This window comes from Phaseolus vulgaris, chromosome 9 (genome assembly GCF_000499845.2).
Source record: "Phaseolus vulgaris cultivar G19833 chromosome 9, P. vulgaris v2.0, whole genome shotgun sequence".
Taxonomy (NCBI): domain Eukaryota; kingdom Viridiplantae; phylum Streptophyta; class Magnoliopsida; order Fabales; family Fabaceae; genus Phaseolus; species Phaseolus vulgaris.
Window position 1 is genome coordinate 27,680,451 of NC_023751.2, and position 13,516 is coordinate 27,693,966.

A 13,516-nucleotide genomic window follows, 5' to 3' on the forward strand; every position below is an offset into this window, starting at 1 on the left:
TTGTCTAGGTGCTCCCTTGTTGTATCGTAATACACGATGTGCAACATTATGATATTCTGATGTAGGACCACACATGAATTGTATGATTTACCAATTTTTTTTTATACTGAAACAAGATTGAACAGGAAATCTAGTATGTATAATTAATGTATAACACATTATATATGAAAAAAAATTCAAACATTTCACTGTTCCATCATGATGAGCTATGACATGAGATCCATTTGGAAATTTAATACGTATAGGATTTATTTTTCAATAATTCGTGAAATTACTTTATTGAAAAAGTTGCATGATTTGTTGCTCCTATATCTAAAATCCAAGAATTCTCATGTAAGGTTTCACCAAAAAAAATTGTTCACCTTATTTTGTACGGAGTCAACCTTTATTTTTTGAATAATTTTCATGATATGATAAAGTTTATGACAATAAGTGCATTTCTTACCATTGTTTTGATTTCGATTCTTTTCTTTATCTTGTGGCTTCCAACCTCCATTGTGATGTATGTTCTAGTACCCTTGATTTCCATAAGTGTTAAATAAAGCTTTATTGTTGATCATTAAATTTTCACTCAATTTCCATTCTTATTCAATGACAAGAGAAAAAACACAATTCATGCTTGACAACAGTTCCATGAGTAAAATCTATGTTTTCACAATTGCATGGATGTCGTTCAAACCCTTTAAGAAACACAACATGTATTTTTTAATTTATTGTGTTTCACAACATTCTTGATTGAGATGCGTCTACATTTAACCTCACAAACGCAATCATGGTTTGGTCTCAAAGACTCAAGCTCTTCCCATGAAATCTTTAAATCAGTGAAAAATTCGGTAACACTACATTCACCCTATCTTATATAGTTTATTTCCTGTAGAAGATCTAAAATCTTAAAGTGGTCACCTTTTGAAAATCTTTCACACAAATCTTCTCACTTTTCTTGCACGTTTTCTATTTAGATGATGCTTTGCTCTATCTAGTATTCATCGTTTGTGTTATCCAAGATATTACCATCATGTTTCACATTTCACATGCTTCATGAAGAGACAAACCAAATTGAGGAACATAAAGGGTACCATCAATAAACTTATGTTTTTCTTTTAGAGCAGTGCACATCTCATTTCATGACTCCAAGCATGATAATTTCCACCATCAAGCTGTAAACTGATTAACACCATTCCTGGATTCTCCTCGAGATGTAGGTAATATGGACTGGATGGATTTTGAGAAACATCTACGTTGATACTGTAACCCATCTCCATGATAAACTAGAGAAAGAACAAACCAAGAAACAGAAAACAAGAAACGAAAGGATTTCAATTTTCATCTTGCTTGTGCATAAGATGATATAAGCACCAAACGAAGTATGCAGTAGACGGTGTGAGCGGTAGATGATGTGAGGGTTACACAAGTACACTCATGGAGTTAAACATGTGAGGTGAAAAAGAGAAAACAAGGGAGGGATAAAACACTTTATTACGCACTAGGCACATAAATATATGGGTAGAGAAACTGCACAAACAGAAAAAAAAAAAAAAAAAGAACATATAAAATAAAAACACATCTAAAGATGAACAATAATTCTTAACCATGATAAGAAGAGAGAGATGCTTAATATTATATATGAAAATTCAACATTAATAAAATATAAGATAATTTATATAGAATACTACAATACTATTTTCTATCCAAAATTTTAAGTTAAGAAATTTAAAGTTTAGATTAATTAAACTCTTAGAAAAATAATAAATGTATAATCAATAAATATAAAAGTGTATTGACATTAAGTGAGTTTATTTTTATCACTTTTTCATCTTTTTATAGTAAAACATGAATTCTTTGTTTCACTAGAAAAGTACATATGATTGGATCACTATAATACTACTATACATTTTGAGGGACATCATCCCATTATTCTTCTGTCTCTACCTTGTGATAAAAAAAAGTATGTGTTCAATTTGCCGTTTGGAATTTTGGATTTACGTTTAACATGTTATGAATAGAAACTATTTAAATAGTTTTAGTTTGAATGTGGGTTCCAATTTAACTAGAGATGGTACCAAACCGAATAAATTTTTTCAAATTTATCAAAATAAATAAATTTTAAAAATTTATGAAAAAAAAAGAGTTGTGATTGAGAAACATGACTTCATGATAAAAAAAAGAGTCCTAAACACAATTTCTACATTGAAATAAAAGTCATCTTTTAATTACACAATTTTTTGTTTTTTTAGTGAAATTGTATGCATAGTATATGACTCTTTTTTTTGTTTTCAAATTTTTTATTTTATTTTTTTTAAAGTCATATTTTTAATGAACGGTTTTTTTAACCAAAAAAATATCATTATAATGCAATTAATTAAAGACAGCCAACAAAGTTTTCTTATAAAAATTGCATGAATTTGAAGGGTTTATGTATAATTTGAAGAGGATATTGGTTTCAAAAGCTTGAAAAATGTCATTCTTTATTTCTATCAATTTCATCATTTGTCATGTTGGTGGGTTATTAATGTGCTTACTTTTTGTGGAAGACTTCCTCCTACCATCTCAACCACCCACCCTAATTCTATGATAAAAAAATACCTAATAAATAGCAAGTATTTATTAAAATATATGAGATTATATATATATATATATATATAAAATAAATAGAAATAATGAATTAAGAGCATGATTTAAAAAAAATTAAGAATCAAAATTGTACATTAAAATATAATATTTCACTAAAAATATAAAAAAAAATTAATCAAAACACAACTTCTGTTTTAAAGTAAAAGTTGTGTTTTGAAAGCATATTTTTTATTTTAAAGTCGTATTTTTTAAATATAATTTACTTATCTTAATAATCCTTTAAAAAAATTGGTCACTTTAATAAATTTTAAAAAAAATGATCTCAATATGATGTAAAAAAAAATGGATTGTTGAGGAAAAAGTGATTGCACTATTTAAGTTATCATCAATAAATATATCCACTATTTACTTAAATTAAAGTACTTTATGAATTTCACCCACTCTATCAATTACATATACACTCTTAAGAGTGTGTTTTTCTAGAGTTTTTAAAATCATTCATGACCCTGCAAGGTTAGAAATGTAAGTTTCTCACGACTTTCATAAAACAATATTTTTTGTACTCTCTCATGGATTTATAGGAATAAAATATCATTTGAGGTTTAAAAAATATTAGTTTCTTTCTCACTCACATAATTTGAGGTTTAAAAAATATTAGTTTCTTTCTCACTCACATAATTTGAGGTTTAAAAAATATTAGTTTCTTTCTCACTCACATCATTTGAGGTTTAAAAAATATTGTTAAAAAATATTTAAGTTTCATCATACACATTTTAATATCAAAACATAAAATATCGTTTTCTAAAACATTTCTAAGAATGTCATTTTCTAAAGTGTTTTACATTCTCACTTTTCTTTATCATGTTAATTAGCCCTTTACATGGGGCGTAGAATTTTTCTTTCACAACTTTTTCCTGCTGATCAATTTTTTTTGGTTTGTTTTTTTTTTTCGCATTAAAATTTTCATGTTTATTGTTATTTCCATCTTAAATCCCACACTAAGATCATCTTTGTTTGTTATGGGATCTTCAAGAAAGCACAAAAAAGTATATAATGGTACAATGAAACCAATTAATCCTCGGATTGTTGATTTCTACTGCTGTGTTTCAGTTTCAGTGAGGTGCAGGAGGAGAACAGCATGCCTCAATGGTGAAGTAGATTTACCTACCAAGGAGATATTCAGATTCAAGAATTCACACAGACTGTTAAAGATATTGAAACATAATATTCTTGTTCACCAGTTCATTACTTAATAGATCAATGGTTGTTGAGGTATTAGATTAGGAAACGGTGAGTAATTACGTAGGGAAATAAAAAGTGAGAGCATTTTTATCTGATGAGATGAAGAAAGGAAGAAGGTGATGAGTAAAAAAATAGAAGTACAGGGCTTGATAATCAAAAGCCATATATCTATTTAAAGTTACAGTACTTGTTAACAGTTATAGTACACCGATCGGATGGGCCAAATAACGCCCAACAAATTCTCATTCACTTCCGTAGACCCTTTGATGTAGAAATACTAAATACTAAAAAATGACTACCTAATCTACACAACTCAGTATCATGCTGCTGCTGCTTCTGGTGGAAAATCATGCACCAAGGGCTGCTTAGATTGCCACAGGAAGAGATCTTAGCCTTAACTTCCTTTCAGGCACATAACAAAATTTATAGTTCTATTATCATACATGTCACATCGTTTCCTTCATACCAAACTACCATCATTGCATTCGAGTGAAAGAGGTAGCTTCACAAATCATCATTGCCTTCATCTTTGGTTGTTGTATTTGGACCATCATCGAAACCTGAGCTAGGGGCAAGCTCATTCAAATCAAGGAAACGTCGCTTTGTGGTGCCCTCAACTTCCTCCTGACCTGGACTACTAGATTTTTCAGGAGGCTGGATTTGGCTCTGTTCATTCTCCTCTACAGCAGGATATTGGTTGTTCCCTTCTGCAGGGTAAGTAACAGGCTCCACGTCTTTGGTTTCTTGTTCTTCATCATCGTTGCCATCTGAATCTTCACTTTCCATCATATACTCTCCATTCTCAGTAGGATCGGAGTGATCATCTGATGCATTAGACTTGTCAGGTTTAATGAACTCGGTTTCTGAATCCGACATCTCTAACTGCCGGTAATTTATACGTTTTTGTGTTGCCCTCTTACTGCGCCTTAGACCTGATTGAATCTCATCCACAGACCTGAGTTTAGTTTCCCTCCTAGTTCGGCCTGCCAGTCGCTTGAATTTTCGGGGCTTGTCACTATCCTCACTGACACTCATGGAATCTTCTTCATCATCTTCTTCTTCATCTTCAACATTATCTTCATTCCAATTATATTCCTCGTCTCCTTCTGAGCCAGAGCTACTAGAAGCCTTCCTTCTCTGCTTGCGTTTCTGGAGATACTCTTCAGAGTACACGGCTTCTCCCACAATATCATCATCACTATCATAGTCAGCCTCATTATCTGACAATGCTTCAACAAACTCTTTCTCTGAATACCGTTTAGGCTTCTGTCTTCGTCGATTGCTGATGTGAAATAAAAATTATCAGTGAAATAAGATATAGAAGTCTTCAGAACATATTTGAGGAGATAAAATCAGAACTACAAACCTTCGATCCAAATCCAGTATGTCAGTTTGATTATCTTCCTCCATATCATCGAAGTCTGGTGATTTTGGAGACAGCGTGCCAAAATTTAGATCTTGAGGGTCATGCGAAGGAGAAGGACCACTCCATTTACCATTCGATAAAGCTTCGGGTTTTGATCCTGCTTCTCTCCTCGGTAAAAGTTCTGGGGATGGTGGTTTCCGTCTGATATAGAAAGAAACAGAAACTATGCCATGAATACAAAGCATGACAGATACATATGATTGGCCCCTCTTCTCTCAATATACGTAACAAAAAAATTACATATATATCAAATCAAGAACAGCCAAATAGAGGTACAGGAATGTAAGATCAAAATGTAAAATCCATACTTGGTAATCTTAATTGCCTCATTGATGGACCGATCATAATCATCTGCAATGACAGCAATGTCAAGTTAAGTCAATGTAAAGCCTAAAATACTGACGCTCACGAAATAAGTTTACTTTTGTCCAACCAAACCAAAAATTATATAGTTCAGGAGAATGTCATAATTATAGCTAAACAGGAAGCTGAAGTAAATGTACATCCTGGAAGCACAATGAAAACATGAAATTATCCATGTCCAGATAGTCCCACTATCATCAATGCAGGGTAAAATTACAACAAAACTTAGTGATAATATTACTTTTTTATTAAAAGAAGTGGATGTGTGAAAAATATAAAGGCTTACCATGTAGCTATGCAAAATCCAATGGAACTTTTATCAGATCCAACGGAGATCCCAAAACCAATTTCAGCTATCAGAAAGTCCCACTAAATTATCCCTGTACTTGTGAACCGGCAGCCCCCTTGGTCCATGCAGGGAAAGCATTTTAATTCTACTAAAAACATAGATTCCCTAAGAATGGAATAGATATTCTTTACAGTATTCAGGCCAACAATGTTTAAATAGCTCTATTAAAAAGACCTAACGTCTCTATTCAGAGGGATTTTTGGAACCATCACGTAGATTCAGCCTTCTATTTTGTCCGCTATGGCCACTACACCAGTCCCTACAGCAGGCAATGGCCGCTTGTTGCTACTGTAGCAGTGCTATAGCACACTATTTAAAACCCTGATTCAGGCTACTTGCCCCATACCTAGGGTCCTAACATGCCCACAACACAACAATCCAACTGTAAAAATAGTGAGGCGTCTAATAAACCTCGGCAGTACATGCAAAGAAAAGAAAAAAATGAGGAAAATGAAGAGGCCAACTCAGCTGAGAAAACAAAATGCCAACAATGATAAAACTTCTTACCGAAAGTGTAGGTAACAGGTTTCCTATCGCGTAGTGAACGCCCTAGGGCAAGCCCATCAACACCTAAGAAATTATCAAGAAGAAGAGCTTGTCTATGTTGTTTTTTCATCAACCTCTCCTTTCTCTGCACAAGACAGACCAATTTTGTCAGTTAAAAGTACAACAGGATTCTTCATGAATCTTATCAAGATAAAAAGAAGAGCAAACATGAATTGAAGTTCAAATCCTAGAATGCCACATCTTCTCAACCCATGCCAGACTAATTTTGTCAGTTAAAATCACAATAGGGTTCTTCAAGGACCATATATGAATGAAGATAAAAAGAGCAAACATGAATTCAAGTTCATTTCTCAAAATGCTCCATTTTTTCAATTTTCTAAACCCATTGAGAGGAGTGTAGGGTAGAGTAAGCAAACACAAAAATAGTACACCTTGTGAACCTTCTCAATTTCAGGGAGCATGTCTATCTTCACCTTCTTCCCCACAGAAACCTCTGTTCTGTTTTTACTTGTGAAAAGCTTCTCCTGGGCAATCAGATAAGTAAAAGCAAATAAGATGAAGCTCAACTAAAAAAATGTTGCAAATTTTATGAAATATGGCAGAATTAGGTGATTTTATATTATTTCCCTTTGAAAATGAAAAAAAATATTAACGATCAGTCCTATCATCTATAACAAAAAATATATCAGCATTCTTGGGTCTGTTATAGGAAAAAAAACATAGCAATAGAGGGAGTTGTAAACCAAAGGATTCAAGTAGGGTAGCCAATCCCAATTACTGGCAAAAGGCTTAGTTGTTGTATCAGCAAAAGTTAATAATTTAACTTTAAGATAATATTAGTCAAGGGTAGACTGTTGGATTTTGAACAAGACAATTGAAAAAACAACTGATTGCATTAAATAATTGCTGCAGCTAATTTGATCTCCCTGGTTCCAACGCTGATGAAGGCCTTAGTCTGACCAACAACGTTAAAGTAATTTCTATTATAAATAGAAAGCACTTAATACTAATGGCGGCATAAGGCACCCTCTGACCACTTTAAGTTCTTTGTTGCATTGTCGTTTCTTCATGCATATTGTGGCTCAGATTGAGATTGCCTTCTAGCACTTACTGATATTTCAGAAAAGATTGTTCTTTTTTAGCAGTCATATGAAATGGCAAGAAGGAATGAAATTTGAAAAGTATATACAATGTTTATAGTATAATTGTAACAATCAATGTTCTGATTTTTTGTTATTGTTAAGATAGATTTTGTATACGGGCTTGGCCCATCCCTATGTAATGCTATGTATGATATATGTATATCCATCCCACAGCTGTGCTAAACACACAAGGAGATCCTATCACATGAATATATACCATTTCTCTCTATATGGTATCTAGAGCCTAATTTGAATCCATGCAATCCCAGTGGACTCACTGTTCATTGGTGCCAAATTTTTTTTCCAGAAATCATGTCTCCCTCTGATTTCCTACTACCCCTTTTCGCCATGCATTTTTTTCCTCTACAGTAATTAGGTTTGATCAACAATTGGTGAATCTAATGGTTTTATTCAAGGACTATAATTAACTTTCAAATTAACAGTTTCCTATTTGATAAGTTCACTTAGAACTTAAGTTAGGGTTTATAAAGCAAAAGAAAATTAGTATCAATTTGTGACTCCAGATATACATAATACATCACATTAATTTACATATTAATCTATTAAGTGATCCATTATCTAGTTCAAAAACTATAACTCAAAAGTCCCAATTCCCAGAAAAACACTGAACAGTTGTTAAAACATGCCCACTAAACATAGAAATAGATGAGTTTCAGTAACTTACAGAAACGTCCAGAAATTCATCAAAATTGGTAGCAACTGTTTCCCACTGGTAGGTTGTATTAGAAAAAACCTGGGAACCTCTTGGTTTCCCTTTTTTCATTTGAACCACCTCAGTTTTCCTTATCTCACGATACAACCTATGACCAATATTTTGGTCATCTTCATACCTGCACTAATCAAATGCCATGTGAATAAAAAGAAAAACAGAGATAAATGTACATTAACTTTCCAGTATGACACTTCAAACTTTGAACAGATTGAAGTCAAAGCACATGAGTATTACCAATAAGAAATTCCATGTGAATCACCACCAATACGCTCCTTACGAAATGTTGAAAGAGGAATGCCATGTTTGATTGAGCTGTCAATGTAACTTCTGATATCTTCTTGCTGCAAAATACAAGTCAAGTTTAATCATGTACATTACCAAGAGGGATGATCAAAGGCAAGATTAGTCAGTTAAGCTATTAATGATTTGCTCTGCACTTGGCAGGTTTTGATCTTGGGAATTTGAATACCTTCTGCACTCCCAGAATCTGTGTTAATTGTATCACAAGACAAACTATTGAGGCTGATTATGACACCCTTGTTAATAGACAGGCCCAAAGAACCACTCAATGTACGAGCTAGGATAAAATAAACCTAAAATAGGTGGTTGCAACTAGAATACCAAACCAGGCAAACAAAAATAGTGAATGAAGGATAAATCACGTGCATAGATCATAATAGAAGTTAATTCAGTGTTCAACATGAATCGATTGCATAATTTTCAAAGATCCAACCTAAAATAAAGGAGAGTGACCTCATTCTTTGATACTAACATTCACCCATTCAAGGAAAGGAATATAAGAAATATAGATACATACATAATATATTAAATGGGCAAGAGTACCTCAACACGAATGTCACATAATGCTTTTAAGATGACCACACGAACCCCTGGATCAAGTGATTTATATACTTCAATCTCCACTCTGCCACGTCAACATAACATGAGACTTGATAAACACATAAAGTGGATTTTTGATATTGCAAAACTAACTAATTACTTACCCATGTGAAGCAACAATAGGAAGATCCCCATCCGCAACCTACATTTGAATTCCCTTTTCATATTAGCTCTGGAAACTACAAAATGTTACATAGAATATTCAGCTTGCTTAATAAAATTGTCTTATTACCCAGTGCCACCAATCTCTTAATTTTCTGCATAATACGGTTATCCAAGTATCACGTGAGAGTGCCATTCGTGTAATGGGAGGAATTGCCTATAAAAAGATACAATTAATGTTATCAGAACAGTAGCAATTTTGAAAGCTTGTGACATTGTACAAAGAAGAAAGTATTGATCTTGCAGAGGAATAGATTTTGGGAGGGGTCAGTGCCCTATAACTCTGGCTTAAAAGACAATGGCAAACAACTCTTACAAGCTCTTAAACTGCAAGACAACTAGAATTAAAATCCTTGACTTTCACACTCATTTAACAATATATATCTATTCACCAACAAAAGAAGCAAGATTAATACTATAATAATATCTAATCCAACTTTAAAAACTTAAATGAGTTCAAGTATCACCACTGCTTTGATTAGCCACACTGCACATAAATCAATAGATGACGCACAAATGGAAGTAAAGACTTTATAAAGGCATTGACCTTGAGACAGAATTCATTGCACTACTGCAGCTTAAAATATCAAACTTCAAGTACCTCTGCAAGATCTGGAAGTGTATGACCAATAACATTAAACAGTCTAAAATTTCTTTCTCCCAAGTCCCCACTATATCTTTATCACTCAACCTAAGTACCTAACATACAAGTCAGACTTGTGCAGATTTATGTCATTATAATACTCAATCCAAAAGCTAAATTTCAAAACAGTTCAAGTACCACTGTTTTAACCAATTCATCTCCATCCACAAACTCATTACATCATGGATGAGTAGAGTATGCACCATGTCTATAACAAGCATTTTCTCACTGCAGCATGGGAGTTTCAATACAGAGCTAAACCCTCAAACAATTGACTGAATAATTTTCCCACAATATTTAAATCTGCAGGGAAGCTATAAGTAGTATAAAAACTTTGCAATAAGAATTAGGTAGAACGAAAACTCTTGTCTCAGATGTTCTAAGAATTCTTCAGAGTAGGCCTTTCCTTCAGTAATTTCGTAATGATGCCTGAACACTTCTATAAACTGTCCAGTAAAGTAGACATCCGCCTCTTGCAAGAATGATCATGATTATCTTTGACATTTATTTGGACTCAGAAAATCAGGGACATTACCAACAAGGCTGAAACCCAGTGAAAACAATCCAAAGGTACATTTGGAAGTTGTAACCATTTGATATAGCATAGTAGCTTGTACTTAGAAGCAACAGAAACAAATAAACAAAACTTAGCAGTTGCACACTTGAACACTATCCTTCAATAGCAAATTGCCCTATAAATCAGGGCAGAGAGCAAAAACAATCAAAAGTCCCCAGTTTAACACTAAAGAAAGGGTTTCCCATACATGCAACAAAGACCTCCAATCAATTACTTGCTTTGTACTTACCAATTCCTGCCAAACTCAACTCAGTTGCAAATAATCATGTCCATCTCCCAACATCATATAGGTCAACCATATTATGGCAATGAATCCATCAAACAGGAAATGCAATTACAAACTCTATATTCGTTAGTGTTCAGTTTTTGGCTCCTTCCACAATTCCTACATTCAAAGGACTTTCAACCACCGCATTGAATAAAGAGTCATTCCAACAGTCAAGTAGTTCAGACTAATGCTCAAGTTTATCATTTTGGATTCAACTCACTCTTAGAAAACTTTGAACAAGTTCTCACCTTTGTCAATTGAATTATATTCCCGAAACATATGACTAGATTAAACATAACTAACCAAAGCATTGGCACCCCAGTAATGCATTCTATTCTCTTTCAGCCACAGCAACCTCCAGATACCCTACCCTAACAAGAATTCCACTTTACAGATCTTAATTTCCCTCGCTCCAGACAATGGGCACACTCGATATTATCACAAAACTACAACTTCAAATTGAAGGCACACATTCATAACCAAAACCACTGCAACATTACTCAAATTTAAAAATAAATAGAAAACACATCAATGCATCATCCTACGAACAACAACCACAGAACTAACACAACCCACAAAGACTAGAACTTCAGCCATCACCCATACTCACAGAAGAAAATGCAGTACGTACACAAGAACAAAACAAAGGGAGAAAAAAAAATATCAAAAAGCACCAACCTTTAGCAAAGGCATATGTATATCACCCAATGTGTCATTGGGAGTGAGTAAAGCAGTCTCAAACTCTTCAGCCGAGAATTCTACTGAAATATTCAAAAGATGCCTAAAAAGCTGCGGCAACAACAACAACCACAAAAACCTTAATACAAAGAAAGCACAACAAACCAATGAAAAGCAAAAAAAAAAAAAAAACCAAAGTCTCGAAGCTCACATTCAAAAAATTGAGTATTGAAGCCAATTCCCACATGGACCGGAGGTTGTAACGCGGCAACTGCGCCGGCGAGGGCGGTTCTACCAGCGGCGTCACGATCTTGCCGCATTGCTGTGGCTGCGGAGACGGCGGCGCCGGCGACTCCTCGCGGCGAGTCTCCCTCTTGGCGGCCTTCGGCCTAGTCGGCTGCGACGCCGTGTACAGGCGTGCAGCCGTGCGAATGGTACAGGCGCGAGAGGGGCGGTTCCGGGTGGGGGCGGGAGGAGCAGCATCGGCGGCGGTAGCGGCGGTGTTGGTGGTTGCTTCCTCCTTGTGCGAATCGGGTTCCGGCGAGGGTTCTTTGTTGTCTTGCGGGGGAGATCCTTGGGACATGGTGTGAGAGAGAGATCAAAAGGGTTTTAGGTTAGGTATGGTGGGATTACCTGTAGAGGATCATGGTTGGGTTAGCATTGAAGACGGAAAATCAAAGTGAAGAACGAGGGGTTGTAGAGAGAGAACCGAAGAAGGGCACTTTCTTTTTTTTTTTAGAGAGAGAAACAAAGAATGTTAGAAAAAAAAAATTGTAGCAGTGGTTTTTTTTTTAAAGGGTACCAAAGAGAGGGACACAAACCCTCAAATTCAAAGGTGCATGTACCTATGTGCCTATGTGGTTCTGCAAATATAGGAAACTCAAGGCAGCAGAAAGAGATAGATTGGAGAGGCTCAGAAACACAAACACACTGTGCCAGGAATTTGGGTTTCAATTTTCCAGGTTTCATTTTTATTTTTATTTATCTTTTTAAAACTCTTCTTTTTTTTAATCCTACGTTTGCTAGCTTTTATTTAATTTTAATTTTAATTTTCGCTACTGTCTATTAAAATTTTAATATAACAATAATAATTTATTTATAAATGTTAAACGAAAGGAAAACAAGTGTTGTGTCACTTGTTTCTCTTGCCAGCTCCATGTCCGATTTGTGCAGATAGTATCCTCCAGAGATGAATTTTTCAAAGGTAACCAAATAGGTTGCATTTGCAAATTCATTGCTGATATATGAAAACTTGAAATTTAACACAAAAAGACAAATTAATTAGCCTAAAAGAATGTGAAAAAGACGATAATATTTGTTTTTATTCTAAATAACTCAATATCTTCTATCAATCTCTATTGGCAATCAGTTTTGGGCCTATTATTCCGGCGAGTTCTAGGAAACAAGTGTGCATGGGTGGAGAATTAGTGTGGACTCATGCAATATCACACAAGAATATATGGTAACACTTGAATAGGAAGATCTCACATCTTTTCACCTATCACATACATAACACTCAACTCCTATCTTGATGAATTTGAATGATAGAGAAAAAAATGAAATAGAAAAAATATGGAAGTGGCAAAAGAGATGAAAAAATAAAGTGAAAATGGGATAAATAAAAATTGATGTATTCTTATAAATAACTTTATCATAGGTTTTAAAATATTTACCAATCTAGAAAAATCAATTTTTTAAAAAAAGTAAAGTATGTTTGTGTTTAAATATCATATTTATTACTCTTTTGTAACTAAATTTTATAATTGATATAAATACAAAAGGTTGTATATATTGTCGAGAATCTAGACTATCTGAACAATATACTTAAATGGCATGTTAAGTTCTTAGATTGTTTGTTGAAATACTAGACGGTATATAACTCATTAAACAGTTTGTGATCCATTAGACAGCTTGATGACTATAAAATCATAACTGAAATTTATATTTTGATGATA

At 34.0% G+C, this 13,516-nt stretch overlaps 1 protein-coding gene across 2 annotated transcripts; it reads right to left on the bottom strand.

Annotated features, from left to right (window-relative positions):
* Nucleotides 1-3,959: 3,959 nt before the first annotated feature.
* Nucleotides 3,960-12,532, bottom strand: LOC137820648 (DDT domain-containing protein DDR4-like). Of its 2 annotated transcripts, XM_068624832.1 has the most exons (13): nt 12,407-12,532; nt 11,773-12,194; nt 11,562-11,672; nt 9,466-9,552; nt 9,338-9,375; nt 9,177-9,258; nt 8,568-8,674; nt 8,286-8,451; nt 6,890-6,982; nt 6,459-6,582; nt 5,548-5,590; nt 5,180-5,380; nt 3,960-5,095 (listed from the first exon to the last, which is right to left on the bottom strand). In XM_068624832.1, exons 2-13 carry the CDS (start codon nt 12,142-12,144, stop codon nt 4,318-4,320), a joined length of 2,202 nt encoding a protein of 733 aa, XP_068480933.1. In that variant the 5' UTR covers nt 12,145-12,194; nt 12,407-12,532; the 3' UTR covers nt 3,960-4,317. The 2 variants fall into 2 exon arrangements, with proteins under 2 accessions (XP_068480933.1, XP_068480932.1); XM_068624831.1 differs by lacking the exon at nt 12,407-12,532 and having other exon boundaries at nt 11,773-12,402.
* Nucleotides 12,533-13,516: the final 984 nt, after the last annotated feature.